General features: G+C 47.4%; 1 protein-coding gene across 6 annotated transcripts in view; it reads left to right on the forward strand.

The window, feature by feature from the left end:
- The window catches only part of ANK1 (ankyrin 1), a 137,709-nt gene that overhangs the window by 24,174 nt on the left and 93,556 nt on the right, over positions 1 to 19,979 (forward strand). For 5 of the 6 annotated variants that reach the window (XM_020780244.3, XM_020780246.3, XM_072978996.2 and 2 more), the window contains exon 1: positions 15,823 to 19,172. The exons of the other annotated variant lie outside the window; for it this stretch is intronic. In XM_020780244.3, the coding sequence (XP_020635903.3) occupies positions 19,026 to 19,172 (147 nt within the window). In that variant the 5' untranslated portion in view covers positions 15,823 to 19,025. Of the gene's footprint in view, positions 1 to 15,822; positions 19,173 to 19,979 lie in introns of those variants that run through there. 6 annotated transcript variants of the gene reach the window in all.

The following is a 19,979-nucleotide window of genomic DNA, read 5'->3' on the forward strand; positions in this document are numbered from 1 at the left end:
TAGGAATTGTATAGGATGGCCTGGATTGACCTGTACCTGCGCCAGAAAGTGGGCAAGCCAGCCGGACTCCTTCATTTTCCTTGTTGTTGTTTTGTTTTTTCAAGGACGTTGCTAGTCCTCATGGTCTGGAAAGGGTGAGGGGGGATAATGACAAGCAGGGCTCCTGGGTGATGCGTCCGAGACCACATTTCTCACAAGCCAGTGGACTAACGTTTCACTCATCTGTGGATGCAATCCGGCAGAAAGCCAAGTTAGAAAGTGTCTCTTTGGCTATGAATGGGACAACACCCTTGCATGGCAGGCCAGGTGGAAAGTTGGAGACTGGCCCAAGATTTCCCAAAGAACTTCATGGCTTGAACCCTCCTCTCTGGGAATCCCTAGTCTAGCAGTGCAACTGCTGCACGAGCTTGGCAGGGGCCTCTTTTGACTTCTCTCGAACATTTGACGTAACCAAGTCAAATAAATCCCTCTATGGTTGCTGCTTCTTAAATGCATAAACCACTCCACTTCAAAAGAGATCCCAGGATGTTTACCTAACCATATTTTTTAGAAATCAGATAAATAAAACAGAAGTTTTGAAGTGACTCCAGCAGCAAAGAAACAAGACAATCCGTTTAAACATAATTTAAATTTCAGATGTCTAGCTGAAAAGAAATGTTTTTTCATTTGGTAGCAAGAGCAGACCAAAATGACCACCAAGGTTGTATGCCAAGAGGGCACTGCAAGTTCTCTTATCTGTTTGAACATTTATAACCCACTTGGTGTGCATGTGCAGAAGGTTCTTCACAACAAACAGCCCACCGTCTGGGCTCGGCGGATAAAACGGCAGAAGCGGTTCCTGATTTCCTAGCCACAGGTGGCGCTCGGGAAACGTGGGCCGTGGCATGTTGTTTTTTTGTGAGTGGGCAAGCGAAACGGCATTATGTGTGCCAAGCTGCTCAGTCTACAAGGCCGTGTTCTCGAAGTTGCGCCATGTGTTGCGGGGATGATTTTTGGCTCAAGCTGGACTTTGTGATGGGCCTCATCTGTTGCTCCGTGGAGTTCTCTGAATCCCGCACCATCTGAACAGGCTGGCACCACTTGGCAGCCCCTTCGTCAAGCTGATTCGGAGAGAGTGAACCGATGGCTTTTCCTTTCACTTTAAAATATTGTTTGTACTGTAATTTTAGAACTCTGTTTATTTCATGTTGATGTTCTAGCTTAAATTTCCCTTCTCCAGGGAGGGTTAAAAAACAGGAGACAGGAAGTACAGAAAATGTTCTGCCCTCACCTCTGGCAAGTAATTATTGCAGAGTGTTGACTTTCTCATTAAATTCCTCTTGCTGTGCAGCAGAACCGCCAGGATTCACAGAAGAGAATAGCTTCGAATTCCCCAGATTAGACCCCCCCTTTTCTCCTTAACTGGCCCTTACAGTTTCAATAACTCACCTTGAGATCGTTGTAAGAGAAAGAATAAAAACATTTCATTTACTTGCAGTGAACAGATAACAGCAAGTTGTACTTACAGGTCAACAGCGAACATGACAAACATGACTGCCTTTAGCAGCAGATTTCAACAGAGTCTGAACAGCACTGAACAGAGAGGTAGGTTGTCTTTGAATTCAGAGGCAGGGAAGGAATGACTGAGTCGTGCTGGACAGATTGATACTCTCCACCAGCTCAGAAAAATCCCTCCCAGCCAAACCTGCTAAAGACAGCATGCGAGGTTGCAAAAACTCCCAACCGTCATTGATCTGGGCCACCTTTTACTGGGACGTTTTCCTGCGGAAGCTTCCTAAAGTCCAACCACACCATGTGTTTAAGCAACTCAGATTTACTCCAATGAAGCAGAGCCAGGAGAACCTTTTTAGGCGATTCTGCTGTTTGGGTTAGTAAAAGGCCAGGACTCTGATCTGCTGTCCCAGCTTTGCCACTTCTGATGGCAGGCTGAACTTCGTTCACGGCTGGGTCGGCCAACACAGCACAGCGCCAACATCCAGAGGGCACTGAAATAATACAGGTGGCTGGATTGATGAAAATTGTGCAAATAAAGGGGAGCATGATCCAACCCTTCTCTCTCTCTCTCTCTCTCTCCCTTTTGGAAAGCCTGTATTCTGATCTTGATTGTCTTTTTTTTTTGGAAGGAGCCCCCATTACTTTCTCAGTCCCATGCTTTGTGTGCCCTTTGAGTCAGAAGATGCGCTCTGTGCGTGTTCTCTTCGGAGCCCAGAGCTCCCAGCATTCCTACCGTGTCGCTGTTTTAGCGAAGAGGGCTTTTAGAAAAGAGACCAAGATTCCTCGGGGCATCTCCCGTCTGCTGGGCTGGAGGCATTGTCTCCACACCCGGGTCTCTCCGGAACAGTTTCCTGAATTTGAATTTGGCCGGGGGTGGGTGGATGGGGGCTGCTCCTGCACACTACGGAGCCAGGGGCCGATCCGTTCTGCATGAGAGCGAGTGCTTGGTATGTGTGTGTGTGGGTTTCCAGGAGAGCCGAGCTGGTTCGGTGACAGTGTCGGTTTCACGAAGAACTCCAGGGAGCTGGAATGCTTACATGAAGCAGCTCCTTTGATGGAGGAAAGCGGTTTAACAGCAGCCTGCTTTTCCTTGACTGCCTGAAGGGACCCTTGTGTCTGTGTGTTCTCTCTCTCTCTCTCTCTCTCTCTCTCTCATTTGGAGATCCATGGCCCCACGCTAGAAATGGTCTGGCTAGAAATAGGACCGCTTCCTGTAGATTTATTTCTCCATGTGCAGAGAGCGAGGATATTTCCCCCATTTGGACTACAGCTCCCAAAATCCCCCAGCCTCTGCTCAAGTCACCCACTACCACCTGAGTTTTTTTTCCCTATTATTTCCTCTGAGGGCGTCCCAGACTCGAGTTCAGTCTCTCAGTTGTGGCTGTTCCTTGTGCCAGAACCGTGTGTGTGTTTTGTTCTGCATTGGATAGACCAGCGGGAAAATTCCCTCTCTATTTTTTGGATCACAGTTCCAGAATCATCACAGTGAGCTTTTGGCTGTACTACGGCTGGCTGCACAAGGATGTGGTCCCTTCCTCTCCCCCCCCCCCACCTGCCCAGGCTCTGAGATGCCCGATCCATTTCTTGTACGTTTTTTCTTCTTTCCAAATCAACAAGGACGTCATATTCCTCTTCAAGGAGGCTCCTATCGCTCTTTCCTCCTTCCTGTCGTCTGATCAGCGGGCCAATTGAGCATCTGGCAGTTTTGATTTTCCAGGTCTTTAAATGGATTAGCCACGGCCGGGCTTAATCTCGGGAGATGCTGCTTGCCACAATCACAGAAGGGTCCCCCGGCTTGTTGCATTTCTGCCCGCCTGTACTGAATCTTGAATCCAGCTGTCTGGGGTCTCTGGATGAAGCCTTTGCTTCTTGGTGTTTCGGGGGGGGGGGGGGGTTGTTTGTCAAAATCGAATCGGTGTGCTTTATCCCGACTCCTGGGTCCTTGCAAAAGGTCCCAGTCGCTGTGGCTCCCCTCCTGTTTGGTGGGAATTCTAGGATAGAGGAACCCCTGCTGATCCCCACCAATGCCAGACGTGGGAGTGCTGGTTCCTCACCCTCTGCCATGGGCTGGAGGTTTGGAGCCTCTGAAGAGGGAGAGGCTGGTCTCTCTCTGCTGCAGTCGGTCCGGACAGCCTCTCAGATCATAGAATGGGCTTGGCGGCTGGCCCGGCTCCTCTTCCCTCTCCTGGCTGGGGGAGAGTGTTTTGCAAGGCTCCATCCGGCTTGCTCTGGAGACGCCATCTAGCGGGAAGATGGAGCCCTCAAGGATGGCAGGCTGCAGTTTGTTCTGCAGAAAAGAAACATTTTGCTTCACAGAGGCAACATGAATGAACGAACACCGTCTATTTACATGCACAGTCTGGGAAGTTCTTCACCCTTCCAGTTTTGTCTGTCTGTTTTTCTCTCCCTCCATTCCTCCAAACATTTTGGTCAGCGATGGATAAAACAGGGCTTTCTAGGGACTGTTGGGCTTTAAAATAGCTCAATGGTTTAGGTATACCGCTGAGGAGCCAGAAGTTGGGAGTTCGATTCCCCTCTTGTGCCTCCAGGGAGAAAAGCCAGCCTGGGTGGCCTTGGGCATACTGCACAGTCCCACAGCGCCCCCAGTGGAAGGGAAGGGGAAACCACTTTACCTGGAAACCCCTGAAAATGATCACCGTGAGTCAGAATGGACTCAATGGCACATGATTATTAGTATTTAACTGCTATCAGACCTAAGTAGCATAGCCTGTGGTGTGGGATTCTGTTCCTTCCCTGCCTCGCCTGTGCTCATCTCTTCCCTTTTGGAACTCCACCCCTTCCAGCGTAACATCTGTAAGGGCTCACTTCCCCCACTGTTGACTAAGAGGGTGTGAAGAATTGCTCTTTTAAGAACGAGTGTTCATTGTCCCTTCTATCTATTTCCTAGAGAGGACAAGCATAGCTGAGGTCACTGAGACAGGGCATGCGTAAAGGACCGGAATGCCCTGTCATGATACATCTGACATCATGGCGTTCTTGGGTATCAACGATAAAACAGGGTGGTTTTCCAAAAGAGGGGTTTGTATGTGAGAGCCTCCAGTCTGTGTGTGATGGAGCTCGATCAATTTAAATGAATCGGCTGAACTCATTTAATACATGAGGGAGGTTTCTAGGCATTATCCTCAGCGCCTGTTTATAATCCTCCTGTGTTTTCTAAGCAGCATCTTCCATTTTTTTTTAATCACCCCCAAATACGTGTTAAAGAAGGCGAGAGGAAAAACGGGATGACTTTTGCTCGGTAAGGGGAGGAGGAGTCTTTCTGGAAGAAGGCAAAGCTTCTTGGAGAAGATTTTCGTCCCCCCCTTTCTCGTAGCTGTTCGTAGTGCTCATTAGGTATATATAATTCTTTCTGAGTAGCATCCAAGCATGGGTTTCTGGGAGTTTGCTGCCTGCATCCAGAGGCCTCTTATGTAATTCAATTAGACGCTGGACAAAAAAACAAACCCACACACCAAAGGACTGGTAAGGGCTGATGAGTGAGCACAAAGGAAGCTTTCCCTCTTGCTCTCTTACTCGCTCGCTCGCTCGGCAATTACCCTCGAGTGGAACTTGTACAGTTTTACTTCCGATCTCTTTTCCTCCGGCGGCGTGGACCGTTTTCATCACTACCCTCAGTGTCCGGCAGCAAGAGAAGAGACTTGTCGATCATCTAGTTCCAGACCTCCAAACAGGGGCCTTTGCAACATCTAAGGTGCCGAAGCCTTGAAGTGTTTCAAAGCACACTTTTTGTAGCAGAACTACTACTAGTAACCAGCTAATCCAATTAAGGATTAAACAGACAAGAGTTCTGACTCCTGTCCTCTCAAGAGGCCGGCCACAGAGGCGGGTGAAACGTTAGGAAGAACAACCTTCAGAACACGGCCCAAGAGCCTGAAAAACCCACAACCACCATCAGATCCCGGCCGTGAAAGCCTTCGAGAACGCATTAATCCAATTAAGTTCATGGGCACCCAGATCCAGCATTTCCGCTTTCCCTTGGAAGATATGCTACATTTTGTAGAGGAAACTTCAAATTTTTGAGTATCGTTGGTAAGCATCCAAATAGGTAAAGGTAAAGGTTCCCCTTGACATTTAGTCCAGTCATGTCCAACTCTAGGGCACGGTGCTCTTCCCCGTTTCCAAGCCGTAGAGCCAGCGTTTGTCCATAGACAGTTTCCGTGGTCATGTGGCCAGCGCGACTAGACATGGAACTCCGTTACCTTCCCACCGTGGTGGTACCTATTTATCTACACTCGCATTTACATGCTTTCGAACGGCTAGGTTGGCAGGAGGTGGGACAAGCGACAGGAGCTCACTCCAACGTGTGGATTTGATCTTACGATGGCTGGTCTTCTGACCTTGCAGCACAGAGGCTTCTGCGGATGACTTTGGAGGACTAGGTTGGGCCAAAGTCAACTGAGAAAAATCCCCGATTTTGAGGGTGTGTGTGGTGGAAGTTAGAGGCATGTTCTGGAAGTCTGCTCATGCTGAGGTTGTTACTCTCTATATATGAGGAAGCAGCTTTTTAGGGTAAAAACCCCCAGAATCACCAAACCAGCCTATTTAGCAAACAAGATAATAACTTTTCCAAGCTGTGCTCGCAATTGTCCTCACAGCCTCTGCTCTGGATCACCACTGGCCATGTTGCCTACAGAGTTCTGCGTGTGATACAGTAGGACCCCCCATATCTGCGGGATCATTATCCACAGATTCACTTATCCACGGTTTGACAACATTAATAATATTAAAAGAAAAATCCTAGATGTGTATATATCTCAAGATCAATTTACCAGAACAGGCTACTAGAGGAAGCCCAAGATCATGCTATGTATAGTGCTCTCTATTAAAATAGTTTTCACGTTTTTCAGCACCTGCCGGGGGAGGGGAGGCTTGGAATTGAACCCCCATGGATACAGGATTCCTAGTCCCAAAAAGTCATTTCCCCCCCTGAACTCTGCCCTCAACTACCCTCACTTACTTTCTGTACTGGCGTCCTATACCAGCAGCTTCCTGTCACATCATCATCTTGTTTGCTGACTTGTTATCAGATTGTGCCATGAAAGCATGGTACATGTCTGGAGGATGGTACTGTACTTCTTTATTCGTTAGGATGTCCTCATTACGTACCACCGTCTTCCCAAGAGTGTGTGTCCTCTCTGTTTGTTTACCTCAATAATAGGAATATACCAGTGATATTTAAGGACAGGGCAGAGAGAGGTGGAGTCTCAGCTTTTTCATTTTAAACGATTGCAAGGAAGAAATGGATTTTTTTTTTAAAAATAGAAGTGCCACATTGCAAGAGATAGAAACGTCTGAAGGATTGTTAAGGCTCTTGATTTTTCTTTTTGTCTTGCCTAACGGAGTGTATAGTGTCGGGGAAGAAGTGTGTATGTGTGGAAATCCCTCCCCTCCCTTTTTAAAATCTGTCCTTATCTCTGAATAGACCAAGATTATATTTTTCCCGAGGCTTTCTGGAGGAGAGACCGACTCAAATGGCTTAGAAGTGCCGCCTGGATTCCTCCGCCTGGGTTGCCCACCCCAAACCCTGGATGTCCTGGAGGCATTGCGGAGTTTAATTATAGATGGAAGAGCAATTGGGGGGGGGGGAACATGAAAGCCTTGGACTCCGTGCCCCCCCAACCCCCGTTTCCCCACTTTCCTCAGCTTGGATGGATTATGCATGAATATTAATGCATCTTGTTGTAAAAAAGCAGGCTTCAAAGGAAAAACACTGGGGAAACGCTCCTGCCCGCTATAGATAACGTAGCCGGAAGGCCCGACAGTCCAAGTCATGGGTGGCTGGGAGATGGAAGAGGGCTGGGTTCTAATTCTCACATTGGGGGAACTCCTTCCTGAGAGATTAGTCTACCTCACAAGAGAGTTGTATGGGTAAAACAGGGAAATTCTCAGGTGTGCTATGCAGAGAGTGGAGGTCTTGAGATACCAAACATGTAAGGCCTTCTTCCCAAGCTGCTGCGCCTCCATCTTTAATTAATTAATCATGTGCTGTCAAGTCAATTCTGACTCAGGGAGAACCGTTTCAGGGTGTTCCAGGTAGAGAATATACAGAAATGGTTGGTTGACCCTTCCCTTTTTTTTGGGGGGGGGGCGCCTTGGGACTTGCAGCTTGCCCAAGGCCACCCAGGCTGGCTCTACTGTAGTTTCTATGGACAGAAAAGAGCAGATACGGATTAAATGGTTTTCAATGCATTCCTATGGGAAATGCAGATTCAACATAAGAACTTTTCAACTTGAAAACCACCTTCCAATATGGATTAAATTCTTAAGTAGAGACCCCACTGTACTCCCAGGAGGCCCAGGAGGTGGGGAATCAAACTCCCAACCTCTGGCTCCGCAGCCAGATGCTTAAGCCACTGAGCTATCCAGCCGGCACCCATCTTTAGCTCTTCCCATTTGCTTTCCAGGGTGAGAGAAACGGAAGACTTCAGTGAGTTGTCCTGGCATCATGATGAGGCAAACATGGCAAAAAAACCAAAACTTTTGGGGGTGGAAGGACCATCGCTCCCAGAATGCCCCAGCCAGGATGGCCATGGTGCATTTTGGGAAATGTAGTCCCCAAAAGTCACTTTTTCAATTTCTGCAGTGACATGAGCTTCCCGCTCCCTCCTTCATACCTTGCAGGTATTGCTATGTGTTTTTCTATATTACTGGCTGGTGTCTGAGTACAGAAACAATCAGACTGCAAAAATTAACTGTCTGATGTCATTCTGGGAATTATAGTACCAAAGGATAGCTTTCTGATCTCTGTAATTGTTATTGGGGCAGTGTTCAGAGGTGGATAGGAGATCCCTACGCTCACTCTTCACATGGTGTCTGAAAACACCCACTCCTGTATGGCTGAGGTCTTTGAACACTCAGGGTGCTCAGTGCTGTGAAATGAAATGAACTCTAGGCACACATTTTAATTATCCATTTAAAGCATTGTATTAATTGCATCCAAAGGAGAAGGGGTTACAGAATCTTGTGCTACAGAAAAGCTCATGGCCTTTGAAAGATGTCACAGGCCCACATTCACAGCTGGGTTTTTTTTGGGGGGGGGGTTGCTTAAGAATATTTTGACCCCACCTTTCTCCTTAAAAGTGACCCAAGGTGGCCTATATCATTAAAAGACAATGTTTGAAGCTAAAAACAATAAGCATACAAATACTAAAAAGGAACAAACAAATAGCACTCTATGAAGTGGTAAACAAAAGCAATGCTAAAAACATAATCAAAGCAGGAGGGCATGACACTCCGCTTAAAGAATTCCAGTCAGGCAGCCACTCGCTGATTGAAAGCTTGCCTGAAGAGAAAGGTTTCGGCCTGCTTGTGGAAGGACAGCCAAGAGGGGGCCAGCCTGGCTTCCAGTGGAAGGGAGTTCCAGAGTCTCAGATTTTATGATCACAACAATGGTCAGAATTCTCCTTATTCGATCAGCCACATTGTGCTGTGGTTCAACACCGGCAGTAGCTCACCCGAGAGGTTGTTAGTTGTAGATCTGCTCTCTTTCTCTCTCCTCCCCCCCCCGACTACAACTGGGAAAGAAAGGGGAACTCAAGGACGTTTTCCAGACCTGACCCAGTTTTGCTTTTTTGTGTCTTCTCACCCCTTTGCCCAATGAAAGGGTTTTGTGACTGAGCCAGAAAACCTGTACCGAATTGTGTACCTTCCCCCCCCCACACCCCCTTGTTTTCGTCTGGCCCAGCGATGGTGCCACCCTTGCTTGGGTTTCGGACTGGGTTTATTGACCGGCACTGCTGTTTCTGCACTCCACAGTGTCCCCAAAGTCCTTGATTATCCTCAAAGCTCAGGGCAACGAAGATGCGCATTCGTGGCTGGCAGTTTGCAAAGTGGCAGCGAAATTCGTTGGCCTCAGCCAGAAGCCCGTTAATGGCTGAATTTGCACTGTCTCTTGGAAAAGGCCTCGCAATCTTCTGCAGCGTTTAAGGTGCTCTGGACGGCAGAGTCCGTGAGGAAATGGCTCTTCCATATAACTAGACCAATTTGCACGCCGCTGGAATATGATGTGTGCATACGCGTGAGGAGGGAGCTTGTGTCGCAGGAAACAAAACCGTAACGGGGCCTCAGCCCTGCACGCAGATTTTTAACCTGCTGACGTGTTTCTTTGGCGAAGCATTAATTCCTCTAACAGCAGCCATGTATAACCCTGGCTCAGGTGACATGCCGGCTGGGACCGAAGGGGGAAGCAAAATATCTCGCAGTGATTTCTGAGATGCTGACTGCACGGTCCCAGATGCCAAGACAGAAGATGGGCAGAGGGGCCGACGGACGACGAGGCGGATGCATCGTCCTTTGAAATATGGCGTTTCAGGGAGAGAGAAGGGACCCCTCAGTCTCTCTGCTCCAGTGCCATCACCAGAGGTTGGAAGGCTGGAGCGGATGTTTGGCGCCAGGAAAACTGCACCGCCCTTGACGGCTGCAATGAAAGAAGCGAGAAGAGAGACGGCAAGAAAAATGATAATAATTTAGTAACCTCTCCCTTTCGTGTCCATGCAGCAGACACTGTTAAAGTGGGAAAGCGCCAGACTCCCGAGCCATGTCTGGCTTCCCGCCATGTTTTGAAAACGGCGTCCCCTCTCTTGCGGCTTCTTCTTATTTCAGAAGCTGCCATTGAGCTGGGCCCGGGGAGCGCTTGGCTTTGAGATGTTTGCAGGGATCTCCAGTGAAGGCTAGTAAAGAATTCCACTTGGCAAGCTTGGAGACCTTTGGCTGCCAGTCAGAGCTGCTGGTCCTGAGCGAGGTGGACTGAGAGTCTGGCTCAGTAGAAGACTGTTTACTAAGTTTCTAAGAGGTTGTTGTTGTTATATGCCACCAAGGCACTTCTAATTTATGGCAACCCCATGAACGAGTGACCTCCCAAAGGTCCATGTCCTCAACAGACCTGCTTGGCTCTTGTAGGCTCAAACCTATGGCTTCCTTGAGGGGGTCAGCCCATCTCGTATTTGGGTCCTCCTCCTTTCCTTCTGCTTTCAACCTTTCCCAGCATGATGGTTTTCCCCAGAGAATCCTGGCTTCTCGTGACACCCACTAAAAATGTCCAGTTTGTCCAGATCTTGGCTGTCTTTTGCAACAACAGGCTTCTACTCTGCTTTTAGAGAAGTGCAAGAGCGTCTCTTAAGCATGTGCAAAGTCTTTATCTGTGGGATCCAAGCAACCTTGCATAGCTGGGTCCGTGTGTTTGTGCAGGTGCATGACTTACCGGTTTAAGGTTTGGCTTTTTCAGCCAAAGGAATAAAACTTCCAAATGTCCTCATTGAAAAGAGGCAACCTTTCATACATTTTGTGAAGAGAAAAGCTAATATTGATGTCCCGGACACTTAAAAAAATTCTGGGCGCCATGAGCCACATTGAAATGTTAACATGCGTATTATTGAGATCTAATACTTGTCCAGATGTTAAGACAATGAGGAGAGACCGCTCTCTTAGTCCCACCACTGTCACAGATGTGTTTGGTGGGGAGACTGGAGAGGGCCTTCTCTGTGGCTGCTTCCAGACTTTGGAACTCCCTCCCACTGGAGGCCAGCCTGGCCCCATCTTTGTAATCCTTCCATAAGCAGGCAAAGACCTTTCTCTTCACGTTTTTCCTTAGTGATTCACTGTATGAGTGGGGTTTGTTAAACGTATTGCTCTACTTTACTGGTTTGAATATGTTTGGGTGTTTCTTTCATTTACCACTTTAAGTGTGATCATTGTTTGGTCCTTAATATATTTGTATATTCCTTGTTGTTAGCTTTACATGCTGTCATTTAAAGATGTAAGCTGCCCCGGGGCCTTTTCTAAGGAGAAAGGGTTTTTTTTTTTTTACGATTGTAAATAACAACAATAAATAGTAATTATATATCTTCTGCTGCAGGGTATGGGGACAGAATAAATAATAGCTGCTTTTGTACTGTATGATTTAGAAAAAGAAATAAAAATGGTTTAAAATAGAAACATAAAAATGAGAAGACTGCAATTTAAAAAGGAGAAGAAGAAAGTTGGTTTTTCTGATAAGTTTTAAGCCTCTCATCCATTCCTTCTTCCATCTGCTGTCCGCTTGTCCGGAGTAACTCTTCCCTTCACTCTGCATATCTTTGCTGCAGACGCGCGTTTCCAATCAGCCTCTCCCATCTCTTTAGAGAGCAAGTACTGTAGAAAGCTCAATAAATTGCAACCAATCAGGGGGGAAAATTGGATTTCTGCTTTGGACCTTTGAGGCCTTGATACTGTAAGGAAGATTCTCTTCCCCAACTTTAAAGAGGCTTAGGAGGAACCAAGGAGGAACTCAAGACTGCTGTGAAAACAAATGGCATCTATCCAGAACCTAGCAAAATTACCTTTTTTTTGCACCTCAACACACATAATCCCGCCCCCAGCCTCGGGGCTGTAGTTCAAAAATGAAAATCTAGTTCAGTTAATGCACCAGGAAACCAGTGGCCCTCCCAGAAACCCAGCTGCCCCCACCCAAAACCAAGAGAAAAGGTGTTTTTATTTCCCAAACACTTAGCAGATGATTCACCTTAGGGAGCCCAGTTGCCCTGCCTCAGTGAGAGCCCTTCCCATCAACCATTTGCCACATCTGGATGGACAAGTATTTCTTTTCTGGTTGTTCAGAGATATAAGGCCGGCCCTGCTGTTTGGCGCAAGGAGGCGACCACCTCCAGTACAAGATTTGTGGAGTCACAAAAGGGTAGCAGATCGTTAGCGGTTTAATTAGTTATTGTATTTTTAGTGCCAGCGAGGGGGAGAAGTGTATACGGGTGTTTTTTGCTGCCAGTGCCGAAATAGGTTGGTTCACTTGAGGTGGTTATGACAGGCCTTGCTTTGCACGGTTGGTAGGGGGGGAGGTGACCTTTGCCGCTGTGCCTCAGGCGGCAAAATGTCTTTGGCATCGGTCTGTATAGCTTTAGAGTGTACTCAGAAGGTCAAGATGGTGAAATGTGCATTTTTAAAGCCAGTTCAAGAACATCAGGCTTGGAATGAAGGAAGCTGGCATCCAGGGATTCTTCACGGCCGATGCTCGACATGTTTTTGAATCCAGTAATTTGAAGGCAGTAATTTGAGAGCAGTGAAAGGGGGAAAAAATCTTGCAAGATCCAGATGGCTAGGTCCTCAAATAGTTACTCATTTTAAATTAACAGGTCTTGCTTAGCCAGGTGGCCAGCCTATAACTGCGCAGCACCAATACACCTGCATCTAGGAATTGACATGGTACATTTGTTCTTCTAAAAATTTTCAAATAGAATTTAAAAAAAACACCACTTGTAAAAAATTATCACATCAAGGAGGATGTCAAATTTGTTTTAACGTAGACTGTGGAATCCTGCGGTCAAAACAGTCCCGTTTCTGGTCTTTCCAACCTTTGGTAAAGAGTTGCTGCTGGATTACAAGAACAGGTGACCCCGAGCGTTGGCTTTGGGGACAATGGGAGTTGTAGTTCGGCGTGCTTGCAGGCTCGGTGCAAGCTGAGACATAGGGAATAGTCCTCCTAACCCTTTCAAAAGTACAAGCCTTTTTTGAAATGCGAGGCAACTTTTTAAACACGCACGCTTTAAAATCCGGACCGTTGCCCATCTTAAAGAAAGAAGCAGAGTCAGGAAGTGACATTTTTAATTTTTTTTTCCAGCTCATGCCTGCCCTTTTCCTTTCTGTTTTCTTCAGTTGACACCTTTGTTCGTTCTTGGTGTTAATGATCTTGGAACTGCAGGGCTGAAGGGGACCCTGTGGGTCATCCAGTCCAGCCCCTGTCTAGGAGAGGCCCATTGGGGGAATCGAACCCCCAACCTCTAGCTCTGCAGCCAGAGACCTAAATCCCTGAGCTATTTTTCCTCCACCTCTTCCTTTCTCCTAAAAGGGAAGTGGGGTATTAACTTGTGATGGTCCAGATCCTGCTGGACTACAACTTCCAGCGTTCCTGCTGCCTTGGACTGATCGACGTTGTGGTCCAGTAGCCTTCGGAGGGCCAGGAACTGTTCAGAAAGGCACTGAACGGCAGCTTCCCTTATCCCTAGTGCTCTCTGCAGCTGTTCCAGACTGGAGCAACCATCATCCCCAGCCAACAGTCTCAAGTGTGCTTTCCCACAATGCCTCAGAACCAGATCCCCAGGAGAATTGTGGGAAAATGCACAGGGAGTAACAGGCGCCACCTAGAGTGGTTGCAATGACCAGATAGGCGGGGTATAAATCAGATAAAGAAATAAATATAAATAAAGATGCTGGAGGCTTCGAAGCTGCCCAGGTGAGCCAGTTGTTATGGGGACCAGCCCCTCTCCCCAAATCGTGGCCAGTTCATGCCGCTCCCCTGAGTGAGTTTCTGCAAAGTCCGTTGATGCCTCTCCTTCTGCCTCAGGAGGAAAGGCAGCCTCCCTGCCTCTCGGGTTACAAGACCGATCAATGGATCCTAGCAGGATCAGTAGCGGGGGGGGGGGGTTTGGTTGTTCAATTAACGGTGGGCAGAGACGAGGGCCTTGGCATGTCCCCGGGACTGGCAGCTGCCCAAGCTGAAGCAGAAACCTGCACCGTAAGCAGTAATTAAGAAACCATTTGCCCTTGAGCCGTGGCGCTGGGCAGAGAACCGGGGGCCTGCCGGTTTTACGGGCTGGAGCGATTCAGATGTGACCCCTCCTCAGGAGAACAGCAGTTGGGGTGGTGGTGGCCCCAGGGCAACACAATTTAGGGGCACCGAAAGCTAGAGGTGGTTCTGCTGATCTGGGTGAAAAAAACCGACGGGGACGACTTCTCCTTTTAATTTAGAACGGTTTATTTGGAGTTGGTCCTTCTGCAGGGGCTCCTAACCTTGGGTCCCCAGATGTTCTTGGACTGCAACTCCCAGAAGTCTTCACCGCCAGCTGTGCCGGTCGGGATTTCTGGGAGTTGTAGTCCAAGAACCTCTGCAGAACTACTGGGCTAGTAGATAGAATTTTAGACTAGAGCCCCAGACGACCTGAGTTCAAATCCCAACTTCTCTGAGCTTTTGCAAGGAGAAAAATCGAGAAAGCCTCGTACGCCACCTTCAGTTATACTGGAGGAAGATTAGGGCACGAGTGGAACAAACCTAGAAATAAAACAGAGGAATTTATGCCGCACCTTTGCTTAAGGGAGCTGCAACCCCCCTGCTTGGTACTTCTGTATTTGGCCTTTAAACCTTTTATTTCCTGTGAGGTATGTTAGATAGTGGCCGTCTCATGAATTAATTCCCGATTCAGAGATCGGAACCCAAATCTCTCTGGTCTTATACTTTAACCCAGCCTTGCCCAATCTTAACCCTCCAGGTGTTTTGGACTACAGTTCCTATCAGCCCGCATCATGTCGGACAGGAGTGATGGAAGTTGGAGTCTGGGGGAAAAAAATTAAAGTACATTAAAGTTTTTTTGGGGGGGAACACTGTAACCGCTGCACAACATGGCTTTAAGGATACAGAGATGCTGGACTTACTAATTAGGAGCCTGTTTGAGGAGAACGAAATCTTGGCTTCGGAGAGCTTTATGACCAGACTGTGGGAAAGTTACTTTATGGGGCAAGAGCTCCAGGCCAGGCTGAGCAGAGGATGCTGGGTGTCGTAGTCCCAAAAGGAATGTGTTCGTGCTCTGCTTGCTAGCAGCATCCCATAGCTGGCTCTGTCCACGGTGACCCAGCGGTCGTTTTCATCCTTCTGAGGGCTTCGGTTCATCTCTGTCTCTCTCTCGTGGCCCGTCTGAGCCAGGGCCTGGCCTTGGAGTGGGTCTTTGGTTGCCAGCCATGGACGGAAGCCCTGGCCGGCTCTCTCGGGCGGTTGCCATGTCGCTCTGAGGAGAACTGGCAGCTTGTGGGGACTTTTCTGGACGCTGAGGCTGGCCGGTTGTCCCGGGGACTTTCCTCACATGTGAGGAGACACAACCCACTCATCCAGACTCCTGAGGAGTTTAAGCCGAGCAAAGGGCACGGCCGGTAGTGGTGGCGGTGGGCATGCAACACCCCAAAGCCTTGTTTGTGAGTCTCTGACCATTATTGGGTTTGAGGCACTGTCTGAAAGGGCTTCCACACGCACACACGTATACCTTGGGAAGATGTATTGTGTCATTTCGTGTTGTTGTTGACTGAGCCATGTGCTTTTTGCTAACTTGGAATAGGCCAGAATATTTATTTATTTATTTATTTATTTATTTATTTATTTATTTATTTATTTATTCATTCATTCATTCATTCATTCATTCATTCATTCATTCATTCATTCATTCATTCATTCATTCATTTATTTATTTATTTATTTATTTATTTATTTATTTATTTATTTATTTATTTATTTATTTATTTATTTATTTATTTATTTATTTATTTATTTATTTGAAACCCTTTCTTTGCCTGTGATAGCGACTGCTCCTGCAGCTGCCTCGGGCGATTCGGTCAAGGGCTGGGCTGTGGCGAGGTCACACTTTTGCCGGAATATTAACCCATCTCTCAGTCTTGGCATGTGCTGACTGAACGGAGCGCGATGGAGGAGGAGGAGGAGGGGGGGGAGATATTTACTCTTCTTCTTGGCCCTGACAGGCAAGAAGGATGGGGTGTGGGAGGTGAGATGCAACACAAGTCAATCCATGGACGAGAAGAAGACGGGGAAGGAGTAGGGGTGGCATTGATGGAGCAACGCGAATCATTCTCTCCAGGTTGGAGGCCTCTCACAGCAAACAAAAAACAGTTAGTGATCCCGGCATGAAATGCTCCCTGTCTCTGGCCTGCCTTCGAAGAGGAAGGACAATCCATCTAGTCATTGCAAACAACAAACAAACCAACAAACAAACCCTCCCTCTTCTCTTACCCTGACCGTTTTCTTACCTGCTGAATCCCTACCTGTAAAGCCAGGGATGGGGAATCAAAGCCCTGGTGCAGAATCTGGCCCTCTTGAGCTCCCAGTCCAACCTCACGAGTTTCCCTAGATAACTACATCCCTTTCCTCTGGATACTGTAAATTTTATGATTTCCAAATATTTGTAGGTTTTTTTCCCTCCCCCTCTTTGAAAAAATTTAAATGATTCTATAGCTGGCTGATAGCAGGTGGAAATCCTTCTGGGTATTACCTGTGGGGAAAGCTTCTTCACAAGGACCGTCGGAAGTGGGTCAGGCTGCAAGGGAATAACTGGCCTGCGGTCCCCCAAACGGGCTCCGTGACCAGAAACTAGATTTCCTGCCGTTTGAGGTCAACATTCTATCCATGGCACATGTTGGTTCTCAGGGTCAGGCGGCGAGTCCTATATTTTCCTTCTTAAAAGCAGGAAAAAAGGGAATTTTGGAAGGGACTTAAAGGACAGAAAGAGAAGGAAGCAAGGCTGAAATGATGGGGGATTTAAGCATTGCCAAATTATGGATATTGTTAGATGAGGATGGCCAGAGGTTTGGATAACAGCCCACCTGCCCCAAAGCAGATCCCCTAAACTCACTTCAGTTTTCCCTATCCACCTGCCTTCCAGAGGGCCAGGAAAACTGTTCCTCAAATTCCCTATAAGGTTGGCTTGGCTTGGAGAGAAGAGTATTTTTCTGACCAGGCAGAACTGTGTGTGCCAGCTAATGGGAGCTATCCTGAGATGGACCCCAGGCTGATTTCCCCTGAAAGCCAGAAAATGGGTGCCACCACGAAGCAGCCCCTGCTCCTCACCCCGGGTAGCCTCCCATTTAGTGGGGACAATGAACCCTTCCTGGTTTTACTCCAGGCCTTAAAGGATCAGGAGCCAAGCCTGTTTGGGGAGAAGGGTCAGCAGCACCTTCTAGAGTGCCTGTAAAGTTCGGACTAAAACCCAGAGAGGATTCGCTACGATTGCCACTGTCCCATGATACTGCAGCCATCTATTTCCACTGCCCCAACCTTTGCTGGTGTTGCTGGCGAAGCCTTCAAAGCCAGGGGCCGGCCCTCCTGTGAGCGCAGCCGATGCCAGCAAGTCTCAAGGAGTAGGAAACGACATACCGAAAAGAATCAGCTTCGCCCTGTTGATGCATCTTAATCTCCGACTGCCATTTCCTTCTCCTCACTCCCAGTAACATCTGGTCTAAATCCCCTTTCCTTTCATGAGTTGTGTCTCATTGTCTATGGAAGCAGAGAATAGTTTTAATCTGTGGGCAAATTTTTATGTTTTATAAGCCCGCCATTTAAGCTCCTTTTGCTCAGCCTCAATTTACCACTTCTGCTTTCTGCCTTCTTGTGATTCTGCTTTTTAAAACCCTGCAGCGTTATCTCCCCCCCCCACTTTTCCCACATTCCACTCTGTTTAGAGCTGAGAAAAAGCCACAAAAGAGATAAAACTCTGCTGAATTAAATTGTGCTGCTATTAATTCATGTGCACCTCAGACACTAAGACAAGATGAGGATGGAGATGCAGAGATGCTTCTGTCGCTCCCCTAGAATCCACTTTTCTGATTTCAGAATCTCGGGTGGTCCCCAGGTTTCTGAGAAGGTTCCTTTTCACGAAGCTTCTAGTCCTCATGGAAAAATACACAAAATGTTCCTCTACAAAGCTTAGTATCTGAGGAAGGGAGCTGGGAGTTTGGGAAAAGGCTGGTGGATAGCTGCCTGCCGAGCCAGAAGTTAGTAGTTTAATTCCTCACTGGGCTTCACCGGGCTGGACTAGATGACCCATAGGGTCCCTTCCAGCTCTACCATTCTAAGATTCTAAAATGCTTCGTATATGGCGTGTGTTTCTGGAATATTTATGTTAACTGGCATGAATAGCTGAGAAGTTCTAGCGCTTGTGGAAACTTTGAGTTTCCAGTGCATTTATATCCTGCTTTTCTTTCATTGTGGAATGTGGAATCGCCATACAAATCAATGGCAGTTATTCACCCCACCCAACCCATCCACTTCATGAACAACAATCCCATAGACAATGGCTGAAATCATGGAAAAGTTTTCTACGCATCTCTCAAGCTGTAAATATTAAACTGGAAGAAGCTAGGCTAAACTTACAGAAAGCTAAAACAACACACTTTGCTGAATGGATGAATGCCAAAGAGTGTCTCCCATCAGGACCAAACTGTAGCTGGACCATCTTGAAGTCCCTTTATAGACTTCAAAGTGAAATAAAAGATCAAAGAATAAACAAGTAATGTGGAGTTACCTGGATATAGGACAAGTTTTCTGTGACTGTGGAAAAATTCAATCCATGCAGCACTTAACATGCATGAAATTTATGCGCCACCGCATGTACAAAAGAAGATCTTGCAAATGGCTGAGATCATGCTATTGAAGTAGCCTGCTTCTGGTCAAAAACAATTTGATTCTCTTAACATTTAAATTTGTGTTTAATTTTACCTCTTTCTCAAATATGTCCATCATTTTAAATTGCACAACACTCTGATATGAATCAGGAAAGACGTCCCTCCAGATGCAAGCCAAGCGGCTTGCAAAGAACATTTGCACAGCCGCAGACTGATAAGACCACATGTCCTTCGTCTTCTTCTGAGGAAGGCTATAAGTCCTGCTGCGTACTTGCTGTCAGTATCTTACTTTGCCAGGGGGGCCTGGCCCCTCCCATCCTGGTGATCGGATAAAGGTGCGTCTCGTGGGCATGATAAGAGCGCAGGGAAACTTTGGCTGCAGAAAACGCTCTACAGAAAGAACCTCCATCTCTCCGGTGCCCTCCGGGGCAGAGGAAACACATTTGGTGGTTCTGGAAGGAGCGACCACCATGTCCAGTTTCACGTGGCCCTGGCGCGTGAGTATCTGAGTTCTTGTGTTTGGAGGGCCTGCTGTTCTTTCCATTCAGAGAAGTAGGGCGACAGCAACGTGGGGGTTGCCTAGAAAAGTTATCTGTTTGATTGACAGCTTCAAGATCTAGGCCACCATGACCCCCGGCTGAGCTGGCTAAGGGATTCCCGGTGTGATAATCCATCCAACTGGCTTTTGCAAGGTTCTAGGCTATAGGAAAACCATGACACTTTCTACGAGCAAGCTCATGCATCCTTCTGTATTATTGTGGGTGGCTGTGCTTCTGAAAAAGGGGACTTATTCAGAGACTTCGGGGAGCCCTGAAGGAGGAAGAAGCCTGTTTTGTTTGGGGGAAGCCCCAGGGGAAGAAATGGTCCCTAAAAAAAAATAGCAGAAAGATTGGGTGGATGGATGGAAAACTAGGTGGAAGACGGCCTAGAAAGCAGTATTCTGAAAGAAAACACAGCGGTCTGGAATGCTGAACTCGATCACCCCACAATGAGATCCTTCTTTGCATCTCCTCCTTGTGATGTGTCGTCCTAGGGGATTTGAAGCAGGAACTCTGGTGAAACAGGTGTTGCAGGGTTTTGGAGAGCTTCAAAACCTGCAAAGCCTCTTTAAGCAGAGGTGATGATGAGGAAGAACAAGTGTCTGTACTGCACACCAGGGGATGTAAAGCTCACAAACCATGTCGGGCATTCCCTTTTCAGCCTTTTTTTTTCTACTTATGACAAAGAGGAGGGGTTCTGCTAATGATTTTCCTCCTGGTTCTGATTAGGCCATGATCTGGGCACGGATGTTTTCACAATTGTTT

The sequence above is a fragment of the Pogona vitticeps genome, chromosome 8 (genome assembly GCF_051106095.1).
Source record: "Pogona vitticeps strain Pit_001003342236 chromosome 8, PviZW2.1, whole genome shotgun sequence".
In the NCBI taxonomy this organism is placed as follows: Eukaryota; Metazoa; Chordata; class Lepidosauria; order Squamata; family Agamidae; genus Pogona; species Pogona vitticeps.